At 37.9% G+C, this 15,200-nt stretch overlaps 1 protein-coding gene across 3 annotated transcripts in view; it reads right to left on the reverse strand.

The window, feature by feature from the left end:
- kdrl (kinase insert domain receptor like) overlaps positions 1-15,200 on the reverse strand; it is a 265,292-nt gene that overhangs the window by 121,512 nt on the left and 128,580 nt on the right. For all 3 annotated transcript variants that reach the window (XM_087991964.1, XM_043704900.2, XM_087991965.1), the window contains exons 12-14: positions 12,747-12,855; positions 3,405-3,713; positions 456-602 (exon numbers count right to left, since the gene is read on the reverse strand). In XM_087991964.1, the coding sequence (XP_087848090.1) occupies positions 456-602; positions 3,405-3,713; positions 12,747-12,855 (565 nt within the window). The remainder of the gene's footprint in view (positions 1-455; positions 603-3,404; positions 3,714-12,746; positions 12,856-15,200) is intronic.

A 15,200-nucleotide genomic window follows, 5' to 3' on the forward strand; every position in this document is an offset into this window, starting at 1 on the left:
AAGTTCAAGGTGAATATGACATTGGAATATAAACCATCAGCAATAAGGCAACTGTCTGAACTTTAAAGCTTTAAAAAATTTGCCAGGCTCTGTTGTCTATACATTTCACATGTGAAAGGGCAGTTATTCTCTTGACAACTGCTCCACATGCCTTGAATACCACTTCCAGATGGACAGAAGATAGATGTTTAAAAGAAGCTAATACTGTTTAGCGATACACATAAAAACAAGTGAGTACATGTAACTTTAAAAAGTATCAGCTTTGAAATCTCTTTTTATTATTTTGGAGTTTGTTTTTCCTTACCAAGGAAGGTGAAGCACCAAGGCCCAATGTATAAGAAAATTATCATGTTTGAAAAGACCATTAGCTTTCAGATTAATAAGGTTACACTCCTATTAGCTTTAGCACTTTGTTCAGAAAAAGAAAAAGAGATGGAAAATATCATGTAATTCACCTGAAGCTGGAAGAACCTGTTGTTCATTTTTGTACCAGGTGATGCTGGGAGGTGGTCGTCCACTGACATCGCAAGTCAGGATCACAGTGCCACTGCTGTTGACCTCCTGCCCTGTCAGGTTTTTTTGAAGAATCGGGATGGTCTTAGCTGCAATGATAGAGAAAAAAAAAGAACCATTTTCAACTGTTAATTTAACACTTTTTTTCAGTTCTCTTCTCTTTTCCTGACTGAAGTGATTTCAATGAGGTTTCCTAAACTGGTTTTGATCACTGGAGGAGATAAAAGCAGAGATTTTTCTCTTTATTGGATGCATTTTGGTTAATTCCAGGAGATTTCTGAAGCTCCAACTAGGTTCTATATTTAAGAAGGGAAGGCAAAATGAAAAAGAGACGGGAACGCACTCCTAAGAAGAAATGACACCAGTACATTAATAAGCAATGATCTTTGATTCAAGAATCAAATTGTAGAATCTGTGTGGATGGAGCTGAAGGGAAACAAACATTGCTGGGAGTTGTTTATAGAAAACTAAACTTCAATATGGATGTTGGGCTCACTATAAACTATGCAATTAGAGATGCATTTCATGTGGGCAACATAATAATACTGGATGACTAATTTACATGTAGCTTAAGTTCACCAAATCAGCACTAATGCTGCAGAGGATGATTTCCTGCACTGTTTATGAGATGCAATTCAGGTACAGTGTGTTGAGGAGCTAACTAGGCATCAGTCTGTTTTGGATTTGGTAGTGTGTAATGGGAAAAATCTAAATAGAAACTTTGCTGTAAAGAAGCCTTTATAGTGACCATTTTACATGAAACTTGAATGCAACAAAGCTCATGGTGAAACTAGGAACTTAAATCCAGGCAAATGAAGCTATGAGGTTATTAGAAGTGTGATGACTGGGGTGGTTTAGGAAAATATACAAAAACATTTGATGGCAGACGGGCAATGACTAGTATGTGAATAAACACTGTAAAACCACAAATACACATTCCGCTAAGTATGACCACCTAAAGGGAAATGTGAAATATGTGCAAGATTTCATTAGATCAAAAGAGGTGTCTAATAAGACTGTCAGAAAAAGTGGGAAGGCTTGGGAGCAATTTATAATCTTTCAAAGGGAGGTCAAAAAGCTGACAAGGAAAAGGAAAGGAAGAATACAAGTGCATGCTAGGCAGAGACATAAATCTTCTATTGACTGGTGAAAAGAAAAAAAAATTACCAAAGATAAATATGCACTCATTGCTGTGGGGGTGGGAGGAGGGGAGCAAGAGAATTTATAGTGGAGAACAGGGAAATGGTGGAGATACGAAATAATTACTTTGTGCCTGCTTTGTGCAAGTTAGTATAGAAAATCTCTCTGAAATATTTAGAGATCAAGGGTAATTAAAGAGCTAAATGATATTAGTTTTAGTACAGAGGTAGCAGTTGAAAAAAATGGCTGGATTGAAGATTGCTATATCTCCTGGACCAGATGAACTGCATACTTGATTGTTGAAGGAAATAGCAGTAGAGATATTGGATGCATGGATGGTTATTCTTCATATTTCTACAGATGCTGGAAATGTTCCTGCTAACTGTAAGGTCAAAAATATAAGTTCACTATTTAAGAAGGGAGGACAAGAAAGAATGGAGAACTACAGATCTGTTAACTTGACCTCTGCTCTGGAGAAAATGTTAGAATCTATTTACCAATGACAACTGGTAAAATTAGGTAGTGTCAAGTAGTATTTATGAAAGGGAAATCATATTTGTCAAACTTGTTGGAGATTTTCAAAGCGGTTATTTGTAACATGGACAAAGGAGAACTGGTGAATGTCGAATATTTGGTTATTTAGAATGGTTTTTGCTAAGGTCCAACACATTTTGAGGGCATTGTACTGGGGGAAAATATATTAATACAGACTCAATATTGCTTAATAGGCAGAAAACAGAAAGTAGCAATAAACAGATCAAGAAGGCAAGCTATTACGAGTGTGGTATCAAAAGGGTCAGTGTTAGGTCCAGGAAAGCGCGAGTAAGGAAATAATATACTGAGGCTTGATCCTGTGCCGAACTATTGTATTGGAAAGCAGGGGCAGGCTGTTATAACAATTGAACAGCATTATGGTTAGTTCTTAATAATACCAGCTTTTACTAAACCAAATTCAGATTTTTAAGCTTTATATGATAACATTTTGATTTACATTATTATTTGGACAGTTCTACATCGTGAGCTCAAAACTACACTACACTACCCTTAATCTATTCTGCACTTATTACTAATGGAAAATTACTAATGGCTTTGCAAATATTTTTATTGTAATTGAATTTCAATTTAAAACATTAATATTATCTATAATCCTATTGAACGGCACAGGAGCTGAATACACTACTCCTTTTTTCCTTTTGGTCTTTTGGTGTGAAGCTAAAATGTAATTAGGATGGCCAACATGAGACCACTTAATATTTGACACAAGAATGCACTCACCAGTTTTGCTTTTGCATTTATTTGGTAAAGAATATGACAGTTTGACTATCCTCTGAAAGAAGAAATTCCTTCATATCTCTGTCTTATATAAATGACTTCCTGCCTCTGGTCCTAGACTCTCAAGTCTCTTGAGAGTCTTATATGTTTCAATAAGGTTTTCTCTCATTCTTCCAAACTTCATTGAGTACAGGCCCACCTACTCAACCTCTTCTCAGTGGAACAATCCTGTTAAGGAACTATAAAAATTTCTATGTCCCTTATCCAGAGGAACTCATGTAAATGATGGGTTCTTGACCGTGGAGATCAGCTAACTCAAGACAGACCTGGCATCAATCAGGTAAATGTCAAGAATGGTACAGTACAGTACAGATACTAAAGTGATTTAGTAAGCAGCTAAGCTGATGGGTCAGATTTGAAATGTTCAGGACTGGGACCTCTAAATAACTAAAATTGTAAAGATGTTTTGAGAGACTCACGCTTTATGAAGACCATAGTGTATTTCTCGTACTGCTCTTTGGAAGCGTTGTTCATTGTTTTGCATTTGTAAATTCCGGTGTTGTTTTCAGTCACATTTTTCATACTGAGAAATAATGTTTTGGAGTAGTTTCCATGCACTTTCTGAGTGTATTGGTTCAGTTTAACTTCTGATAAATTCGGTGAGGACTGGTAATACCATGCAGGTTCATGCATTAAGAAATTTCGAACAAGACAGGTGAGATTTAGGTCATCTCCCTCAGTTCGAGATTCATTGGCATTTGCTTTGAGGTGCAAGTCATCTGGCTGATCTAATCGAAAACAGACAAAAGCAGTAAACAAAACTGACACATTGAATCCTATAGGCATTTCTGTAAAATATTTCCAGTAATTCTTAACAAGAGGAAATGTTTCAGCAACACAGTATGAGGAACAAACTCATACAGCAGATTTGACTTTATTGCCAGTTGATAATTCAAACGCAATATTTCACTTCTTTGTCTTCCAAAGAAGAATTATCAGTAGCAAGGACAGAGACAATGCTATGTCACCAGTAACCCTCTAGTAATACAAGCGTGTCAACTTCATTAAACAAAATTCAGCCATTTCATCCCATTAATTTAAGGAGTCCCCTTAAGAGCCTAATTCTTAATGATTACAAAACGTTTATCACTTACAATTACTAATTTCAATGCAGGTTTACAGTCAGGATGCTGAATTACTTTTTAACATAATTGAACTGAATTTGAACCTCTAATATTGAAAACTATTTAGAAAAGATTTGTGCATTAAACATTTACATTTGAATTCTAAGGTTAATACACAATGTTTGGTAGCTCATTGTGCAGTGTAGCCTTTAAGCTAGAAGCTGAGTTGACTCCCATTTTACAACGCGATGGTCAAAGAACATGCATTCATAATGTATTGAAAAAAGTTGAGGGTTAACTTGTCAATACTTCCAACATATGACAATGACAAGTCGTAAGACTGAAAGAGATCTTTGGTCAACCATATGATGGAAAGGATTTGGTAACTCTACCATCACCACCCATAGTTTTGATTTACAATATACATGTAAAACAGGATGTTGCCATAGCAACTCAGATTTCCTAGGGAATTGGGAGGGGTTCATTTGTGGATTAGGTTGGTGTCTACAGGTATTCAATTACCATTCTGTCTGAATTTGTGATCTGTCTCCTTTCCCTACCCATGGTGGAGGTTATGGTACTGAAGGTTTCACCGACATACCACGTGGATGAATATTTTAGAGGGCCAGGCCAAAACTTTGAGTACATGGGTTCAAATTCCACTATGACACTTGATGGAGCTTAAATTCAAATAATGAGACCTGGAATTGAAAGCTAATCTCAGTTGCATCAACCATAGAGCTTTCACTGATCTGTTTTTAAAAAATTATTTGGTTCAACGTTGAAGGATGCTGTTGATGTGAGTGACCCCTTCTACACCACCGCTCCTGAGGTCTGAGTAGGGGTACTTTCTTGGCATACTGAACATCTGCTATTCACCTGAAAATTTAGGGTGGGCAAGAAACAGGAGTAGCTCTAATTGCCATGTTGAATGCTTTAATTAGGGATAGGCACGTTGGCCAGCTCAGCCTGCTCCAGTCTGACCATAAAATTATAGAGACATGTAGGAAGATCAGAAGGTAGTGGGATGACCATTCAAGAAATTTTATAAGCCCCTCCCTCCACTCAATCCCCCACAAGTAAACCTGTAAAATTCTGCCGAAGAGGTTTCATTGTTAGTGGGACAGGATAGACAGGTTTTTATTCTTTATGCAACCCTTGCAGGAACAAATAAGTCTCGGCAGAAATCCTCGAACTGCTTTCTGTTATGAACAGAAGAAACTAACCTTAGCTTTGAGTTTCTTTACTGCTGTTATTAACAGAGAGTAAATGAACTGAGATAACAGCAAAAATGGTGTATTACAGTTTCCTCAGAAAATCCTGTTGCTGTGATAATGAACACTTTTACGTGCATGCATTAGTTTGGAACTATGAAGAGTGATAATAAAAGTTCCAACATTTTTTCTCTTGTTCTTACAACTTGTCATTGTCTTATGTTGTAACCAACTTGCTTGACTGCACTTCTAATGCACCTTCCTTGGCCATCAAATCATAGAATCCCTATAGTGCAGAAAGAGACTATGTAGCTCATCAAGTCTGTACCAACGCTCCAAAGAGCATCCCACCCAAACACAGCCCCTTACCCTATCCCCGTAACCCTGTATTTATTATCCAGTTAGGCTGCACATCTTTGGACTGTGGGAGGAAACAGAAGTATTCGGCAGAATTGCATGCAGAGAATGTGCAATCTCCACACAGTCACCCAAGGCTGGAATTGAACCAGATCTCTGGCCTTGTGAGGTAGAAGTGCTAACCAGTGAGCCTCCATGTTGCCCAATAAGTTCTGGAATGAGACTCAAACCCATAGCTTCCTACTCTGAAGCAGGAAGCAACGATGCTCTCCATTGTGCCGTAAGACTGCATAGAGCAAATGTGCCACCAACAAATGTCAACATTGTTGTGGAAAAATCAAATTATAGTTCGACTTGTACATAGAGAAGCACAGAACTTAGAAGTAGGAGAAGACCATTCAGTCCTTCAAACCTGCTCAGCCAGTCTATAAGATCTTGGCTAATCTGGTTGTGGTCTCAACTCCACTTGCCTGTTTGCCCTCCATACTTGTCTGTCAAAAATCTATCTGACTCAGCCTTGAATAAATGCATTTGGAATAAAAATTCCAGTCTAACAACTCTGAAAGATTTTTTTTCATTTCCATCTTGAAAAGGAGATCACTTATTCTCAAACTGTGTTCACCAGTTCTAGTCTCTGCCAAAAATAGGAAACATACTCCCGTTGTCCACCTAATCATGTTACCTCAGGTTCTTCTCATCACTGCTCATTCTTCAAAGCTCCAACACATACAGGGTCAACTTGTTCCACCTTTCTTTATCAGATAAACTCTTCACCTCAGAAATGAATTAAGTGAAACTTTTCTGAACTGCTTCTGATAAAATTAAATTAAATTTCAAATAAAAAGACCAGAATTCCAGATGTGGTTTTACTAAGATCCTATACAACTGTAGTAAAATTTCTCTCCTTTTATATTCTGCTCTCATGCAATAAATGCCACCATTCCATTTGCCTTTCTAACACATACTAGATGTTAAGGGAATGATGCAAAAACATGTTGGAAATTAATCAGTTATAATGCAGTGATAATGCACCCATCTCTGAGCCAAGAGGCCTGGGTTCAAGTACCACCTACTGCAAAGGTGTGTCATAACTATCTCTGAACAGGTTGTTCAGAAATTGTCTATTAAAACTAACATGGGTTGTTTGTGGTACAGTGATAGTATTTCTACTTCCAGACATGAAGCTGATCTTCCTGATGGTTATTCAAGCACAGCAGGATTTATTATAGTTTTAGTGGGAAGAATGACAAATGACAAATGAAAATTATAATGAATCCTGCTGCACTTGATGACAAATATAATTTCTTCTGATGAAGGGTCACTGGTTTTGAAACGTTAGCTCTGTTTTTCTCCCTATTGATGCTGCCAGAACTGTCATATTTCTCCAGCAATTTTTGTTTTAAATGACAAATGTTGTTCATTAGCTTGGGAATAAAAAAAAACAAAATAAATGGAATAATTAAAAGCAGCTTAGGTGCTTGGACACTTGCACTGGGAGAAGCAACAGGTCTGTCTAGGTCTTCAAATATTTTAAAGGCACTCCTATATACAGTAATGGGCAATCATGAAAAAGAAACATGGTAATTGTTCTCTGTGAAACAATGTCTAATTGATGAAGAATGTCACAGAAAAGAGACTAAGGATTGATCTGGTGAGTATAAAAGAGATGCTGGAAAGAAATGAGATTTCAAATATTGAATGAGTCAATGCAACTTGTCAGCTATCAAATTTTCTTCAAAAAAGAAGTGCTTTTCCAAAAGTAATAATTGTATACCTTGAAAGAGGCATGCCTTGTGTTATAATGGATGATGAAAACAAAGAAATACTCACTTTGTAATCTTATTGACTTCTACTGTTTTCAAGATGGGGGTGAGATATACAATTTAATACTGATTGTAGTAGTATTAGTGCCACTTGACTAGAAAGTTTGGGTTCAACTCTCACTGGCTCCAGATATGTGTCTTGGCACATCTGAACAGATTGATTTTAAGAAACAGGTCAGACTTAGTCCTCATCATCTCCACTTTCATTGCTATAGCAATTTGGATTTTATCTGAAATGCCAGAAAAAGAATACAAGGTCTTGTGGTGCAGTGATGGTGATCTTATTCCAGGGCCAGTAGCTCTGAATTAAAGTCGAGAGTGTGGTGCTGGAAAAGCACAGCAGATCAGGCAGCATCCGAGGAGTAGGAGAATTGATGTTTTGGCCAAGAGCCCTTCATCAGAAAGGGCTGATGAAGAGCAATGCCTGAAACATTGACTCTTCTGCTCCTCACATGCTGCCCAACCTGCTGTGCTTTTCCAGCACCCCATTCTCAACTCTGATCTCCAGCATCTACAGTCCTCTTTCTCCTAGGTCTAGATTAAAGTCCTACCTGCCCTGAACAAGTGGATTAAAAATAATTAAGGCTCTTGTGGTGTACTTGTAGTGTTCCTGTCTCTGAGTTAAAAGGCCTGGGTGCAAATCTCTCCTGCTCATAGATGTTTTATAACTTGTCTGAACATTGTGATTAAAACAAAAATTATAAAAAGAAGAATCAACTAGAAGGAGGGAGAATGTGTATTTGAATAGTGAAGTAAGCTCTGTGTGAAGCAATAAAGGTATTTTGATCTCTGTATGTTTTCACAAATAGGCCCAAGGATTCATCTGCATGCTAACCTTTTGTCATTTAGGTACCAGAGCACCCAGATTCATCTATATAATGAGTTCTGCAATCTGTCTCGATTTAAATACTGCTTCTCTATTTTTCCTGCTAATATTGATGAGTTCATATTTTCCAAAATTTTACAGCAGCTGTCAACTTTTTTGCACAGTCATTTAACTCTGTATCTCTTTGCAGACTGTTTACCTCCTCCAGAAAGACTATTTTTCTCCTTACCCTGGTGTCATTGCAAATTCAACTTCCATAGTAAATTCATTCCAGTCCCAGAAAGTGAATAGTTGACTCCCCAGCACTGATCTGGTAGTAACACCTTGGCAAACTGGGAAAGGCCTTTATCCCTACTCCCTGCAGCCTGTTACCAAACCAAATATCCCCTTGTTTATGTATTATCCCCTTCACCATAAGCTCTCATAGTGCTGTGTTTTTTTGTTTCCCTCTTTTGTTGAACAAAGGTGCAACATTTGCTGTTTTCGTCAGCTGTGATATTTGGGGGCAATGTGATTTGCTGCTCAAAATATAATTAAGGATGTATCTTCACATGTGTGTACTTAATGTGGAAAATATTATTTATGGTCTTTGTGGCATGCCTTTGGATTGTGTTTACATTTATATTACAACCTCAAAGCTCTCAGATTGTGATGGACAAATAGGCTTCTATCAGTTTCTTTCTGATTATTTTCTTCAAATCTAACTTCCTGGTTTATGTAGAGATAATTCAGAATAGGAAAAGAAAAGCTAAATGCAAACAAATCTTTTTTATATTATTTTTCTTTGCCAATGTTCAGTCCTTAGGTTGTTGCCTTTTTTAAGGCTATGGTTCTAAAGGTGTTAGTAAAGCATCCAAACTAAACAAAAATAGGCTGCTTCATCATGCTGACAATTATGCCTCATCCATTTGACTGTTATTTTCCAAAATTGGTTACTGGATTATGATAGGTCACGGGACCTTTCAATCCTATTTTTCTCTTTCACCATCTCTTGATTCATGAACAATTTGCAGCATCTCAGCTGTTCCCCAAGTCCAGCTAATGTAACACAATTCAAGAACTGAATCTGGAACTTCCTGGCTTGAATAGTTTAATGTTGAAAGTGAGGGGGTTACTTGCTTTGGATTTTTCATGCAAAGGAAGCAGATTAGCATTAATTCAGTTGAGTAGTCCTTTTCAGGTCTGATCAGGATCTGAAGTTTAAGATACCTAACAGTACTACCTTGGAAAAATACTGCAATTCCTCATATAGAAGAATAAAATTAGAACCAGCAACAGAAAGTAGAATTTCTCAATTACAATGCCAGTCACTATCTTGCTTTGCAAGTAACGTTTTTGAACAGTGTCCAACAGGATAACAATGGAACACATCAGCAGAGAAGTCAATCTCTTTAAGCCTGTAAAGGACTATGTCACAGAATTGTATAATAGGAAATCCCACAAGTCTGAAGACAGTTTTGATTCAATTGAAAATACCATTTCAAATGTTGTTTTAAATATATGAACAATAAATAATCTTTATATGGGGCATAGGCGTGCACAGGATGTTTGAGAATGGGGAGGGCACCTACCAAACAAAAACTTACTCCCATCAACCAGGGCAGACAGGATGAAATTCCTGTTTTTATAGTGTGGCAAGGACAATGTGTATAAATGAGTATTAAATGTGCATTGATCTCTGCACCCCAAAGCTTAATGGTTGTAATAGGATTGAAAGATGGTTAAAAATGTTTTAAATCAGTGAATTTGCCCCCAATCTGCTTCTGATATGCCTTCTGCTATTTTGATATTGGCAAGCTGCATGCTTCATCAGGATAATGCACTACTATTAAATGGTGCGGTTGGTAGCCTCATTTATATTTATCAGCTGCTGGCTGTTCTGAGCAGGTCTTGGTAAATCCTGCAGAGAGAGAGATGCTTTTTGGAACATTCCTAATGGGCCAGGTGGAGCAAGATTGCTTTTCTATTCTATTGCACCTCTGACCCCTGCAGCATTCCTTCTGATAATCATGCAAATAGCTCCAAAACTTTGAAATAAAGCTAAACTTTCAAACAGTTGTGCCTTATTAGCAGAGTACTCATAAAAGCCTGTATTTGTTACACTTTCCCTAAACAACCCCATTAGTGATGCATTTCTTAGGATACAAGCCAAAACAATTGTTGCTTAAAAAAGTGTGGCCCAATTAGTGTTCAAAAAGCATGTGTGCTAAAAAGAAATTGGAATAGAAAATTAATGCTTCCCATATTTTCTATTTTGAGCAAAAATGAAACATTTTAAAGGACCATACTACAAATAGGGCCACCTGACTATCAGTCTGACTATCTGAAATACCTGAGGCTGGTAAACATATGAGTGAAAACATTAGTCACTTTGAAACACGGGGGAGTGGTGAGAGAATATTCTCCAAAGCAGCTACTGACTAGTAAAAACACAGCTGGTTCTCTGGTACAGGTTGTCTGTATTATGGAGAGGCTTGGGCTTTTTATCCATGAAAGGAAACATGATTGGCACGAGGTAGCAAGATATATAGAAGTATAATATTCATTAACATTTTGGAAGTAGGAGAACAGGAGTCATGTTAAAATTAGTCAAAGTAGTCATAACACTTGTTCCAAAATTTTACTTCGTGCTGAAGATTATCAGAATGAGGAAAGAACTTTGTAGGGTAGTGGTAGAGGCAAATATCAAGGGTACATCGAAGAGATGAATGCTGTCATGGGAGGGGATTGCAAAATATCTCTAATTAGGTATGCTGGCAAGAAATTCCTCATTCATATTTATCTGGAAATCTTGTGATTTTCAGAAAATCTATATAAGAACACAATGTAGCCAAGAAGCAGGCAGATTTAGTGATTGATTGTGCTAAACTAATTTCAAGAATTACTTTGTTTTCTGAAAATCTCTCACATTTCCCGCATATTTCTAAGCCCTAGTTGCTTTCTAAACTGATAGATCTTTCTGCTTGTAAAGCCACAATACATGCCTGCAGAACATTGGCTGTCTTCCAACTTGCTGGTTGTGTTAGGCATATCCACTGTAGTGGCATCACAAAATAATTTTTAGTCTAAAGAGTTAATTGAAGCTGTGTGAAGCAGTTAATTTGTCATGTGGCTTTCAGGAGCAGAGACAAGACAATTATGGGCCAGGTTTTCATGGGATTGTGAGTGCTCTGTGGACATTCAATGTCTGGCAGTGCCCGGATGTGCAACTCTCGTTTCTAACATTGGTCAGTAGAGGAGAGTGGGCAAGGTGTGAAACACATGGGAGGGTACCCAAATTCACCAGGACCATTTAAGCTTCATGTTAAGTTAATATAGAATGCACTTTTTTGCTGTTATAAGGGTCGTAATCTGCAGTGCGGAATTTGCAAAAGGATTGTGTAGACATAAATAATCAAAATGGGTGGACAAAGTCCATTTAATCTCCCTAAGCTAATGTTTTCAAAACTCGTGCTCTTTAAATTGTCAAACTAAAAGCTGCCAGGGATGTAAAAATAGCCCTGTGGAAATACTTCGATTGACAATCCAGTTGGTGGAACATCTTTTTGTGAAATTTTAATGCAATTTTTTATTAATATCTCCCTATTAATTGTGAATGCCTGGCTGGTTTCAAAAGGGACAGCTTCTTTAAACTGTTCACATGAACAGCTTAAAGAAACTGTTAAAAGAGTTGATGTTTAAAGAGACGTTTGCTTATAAGTGATTGCCCTGTGAGCATATTTTATGTTTTTAAGAATAGGAGTTTATTCCACTACTGACTGTGTGTGAGTCAGAGTAGTTTAGATTTTTGGACATGTATTTTTTTTTCATCTATATAAATCCTGAGATCTTACCATGATAGATATTAGGTGAGCTAGCATGGGGCCATAGAAAGGGGCATAAGTTTGAACTGATTTGTTATAGAGTATGTGAGAGTCATGGGATATGTGTGTATGGGGGATGAGGGGATGTGAGAGATGAGGAATTGATGGTCTAAAATCTTATAAAACAACTGGACAAATTTGCACAATATTGAGGAAGGCCATGTAACTTGTCTCCCCTTCCTTGTGCCTTCCTAACATCTACTTCTGGATTTTGCCTGACTTCATCCTGAACTACCCCAGAAGTGATAATCTTGTGATTCAGGCCATTTCTTACTCTGAAAGATCTGGTGAGTTGCAATGTTTCCAACTCACTCTGGCCCTGTGTCTCAGAAGTAATCTGTTCATTTTAAAACTTTTTGATCTAACATTTGTGTATTGCCAACAGTGCAAGAAAGTCATGACTGATTGATGTTCTGATGAAGAGTTACCGGACTCGAAATGTTAACATTGCTTTCTTCCCACAGATGCTGCCAGACCTGCTGAGTTTCTCCAGCAATTTCTGTTTTTGTTTCAGATTTTCAGCACCTGCAGTTCTTTGCCCTGCGCAAAATATTAACAAGCTGGCAAATAGATTGAATTGAATCAAGGCTTTTGGATAATGGATAAGTTCTTACCTGTGATGTAAAAGTTAATTCTTTTGTGGTCTTCACCATAATCATTTGTAGCAATGCAGTAGTAAATCCCTGACACCTTGGCTTCAGCCACAGTTAGAGTGCTTACAGTCTAAAACAACAGAAAGAGGTTTCACACATTAGATGAATACCGGAAATGCACTCTTTGAAATGTCAATAAAATTGATGTCATGTCTTATGTTAATGGAAGACACAATTGGATGGCAGAGATCCTGCCAAGTTGATGCACTTTTGTGGGATATTTTAAAAGTTCAGTGAAAGTAGATGTATGAGAAAAGGGTGATTTGCAGTCATAAACCAGCTCAGAGAACTCTAGATGTCTAAGAATATTCAGGACTAGATAAGAAGGAAAAGAGAAGCTTCTAACAAATACAAAGGGAACAAATCAACAGAATCTGAGTGGTGTGTGAAACATGGGGTGGGGGGAGAGGCTTAAGAAAACAGTTAGGAGTGTAAAGAGGGGGTATGAGAAAACACTGGCAGGTAACATTAGTGAGAATCCCAAAATATTCTACAAATATATCCAGCGGAAAGAGGATAGCCAGGGAAAGAGTAGCGTCTATTAGAGACCAATCTGCAAGTGAAGCTGGAGGACATTGACAAGGTATTAAATGAGTACTTCACATCTGTCTTCACACTGGTGAAGGAGGATGCAAGTACAGAATTTGGGAAGCAAGATGTGAAGGTCTTGAGTAGCTTTACATAGTGAGTGAATAGTTATTGAAGGTTTTGGCAGACTTAAAAGTAGACAAATCCCCAGGTCTGGATGAGTTATATCCCAAGTTGCTGCGGGAGGTGAGGGAGAAAATTATAGTGTTTCCGATGCAAAATTTCAATTCCTCTCTGGCCACAGGGAAGGTGCCAGAGATTTAGAGGACAGCTAATGTGGTTCTACTTTTCATCAAGGGTGGAAGAGATAAACCAAAGAATTACAGATCAGTGAGTCTTACATCAGTGGTGGGGTACTACTGGAGAAAATTCTGAAGGAAAGAATTAATCTCTATTTGAAGGTTTGATCAGAGACAGTCAGCATAGCTTTGTCAAAGGGAGTTCTAATTTACAAATTAGATTTTTTTTAGATGACCAGGTGTGTAGATGATAAAGAAGGTAAAAAGTGCCTAGGATTCCAGGTAACTTGGCAAGTTGGATCCAAAATTGGCTTGCTGATAGTAGATAGGAGGTGGTAGAGAAAGGCTGTTTGTATGACAGCAGCCCAATGATGTAGCATACAGATCAGTGTTGTTCTCTTATTGTTTGTGATATGAATAAAAATAGAATGGTAGATTTATGATAAGTAAGTTTGTGGATGGCATAAAAGTTGGTCAGCTGATTGACAGTGAAGGAGGTGGTCTTACGTTACAGGAAGGTGGTGGGGATCTGGAACTCACTGCCTGTAAGAGTGGTAAAGGCAGAATCCCTCATCATATTTAAGAAATATTTTGATGTTACTCCTGCAATGCCACAGTATACATGGCTCTGTGCCAAATGCTGGAAAATGGGATTAGAATGGTTTGGTGTTGTTTTTGTCTGGTGTAGAATTAATGGTTCAAAGGGCCTTTTTCTTTGCTGTATGCCTCTATGACTCTGACTCTGACTCTATGTGGATATGAAAAGATTGGTCAGATGGGAGATCAGAGGCAGATGGAATCTAATCCTAATGATTGTGAAGTGTTGCACTTTGGGAGAAATAACATTGAATAACTCTACTCAGTGAATGGCAGGATGTTAGGAAGTTCAGAGGAACAGAGGGATGCATGAAGGTGACAGGCAGATTAATAGATTATTTAAGAAGGCACATAGGATACTTAAAATTATTATTTGACACATAGACAAAAAGAACAGGGAGATTATGTTGGAGCTGTACAAAACTTTGGTTTGGCCACAGCTAGTACGCTGTGTGCAGTTCTGGTCACCACTCTATAAGAAGAATGTGATTGGACTGCAGAGGGGCAGAAGAAATTCACCGGATTTGCCTGGTGTGGAGCTGTTTACCTCTGAAGAGAGGCCGGATAAGCTCTGGTTGTTGTTGTTTAGCGCAGTGGGGGCTGAGTGGGGCCCTTATTGAGGTGTATAAGATTATGAGGGGCATGGAGAGGGTGGATAGGAAGTAGCTGCTACCCCCTACCCCAAGATGAAGAGTCAATAACAAGCAGGCATAAATTTAAAGCAAATAGCTGGAGTCTTAGAAGTGATTTGAGGATTTTTGTTTTACCCAGAGGTTGGTGGGAGTGCATTGCCTGGGAGGGTGGTTCAGTTGGAAGCCTACTAAAAAGTCCTTGGATGAGCACTTGAAATGTCATAACATTCAGGACTATGTGCCAAATTCTGCAAGGTGTGACTAGTGTAAGTTTGGAGTAGTTTTTGTCTACTTGATAGAAGGGTCCCTTCCGAAGCGTATGCTTCTATGATTCTACAATTTGGCAATCATTGCACAGG

The sequence above is a fragment of the Chiloscyllium plagiosum genome, unplaced genomic scaffold (assembly GCF_037043375.1).
Source record: "Chiloscyllium plagiosum isolate Xiang-an unplaced genomic scaffold, Cpla_swu_hap1 HiC_scaffold_11, whole genome shotgun sequence".
Lineage (NCBI taxonomy): Eukaryota > Metazoa > Chordata > Chondrichthyes > Orectolobiformes > Hemiscylliidae > Chiloscyllium > Chiloscyllium plagiosum.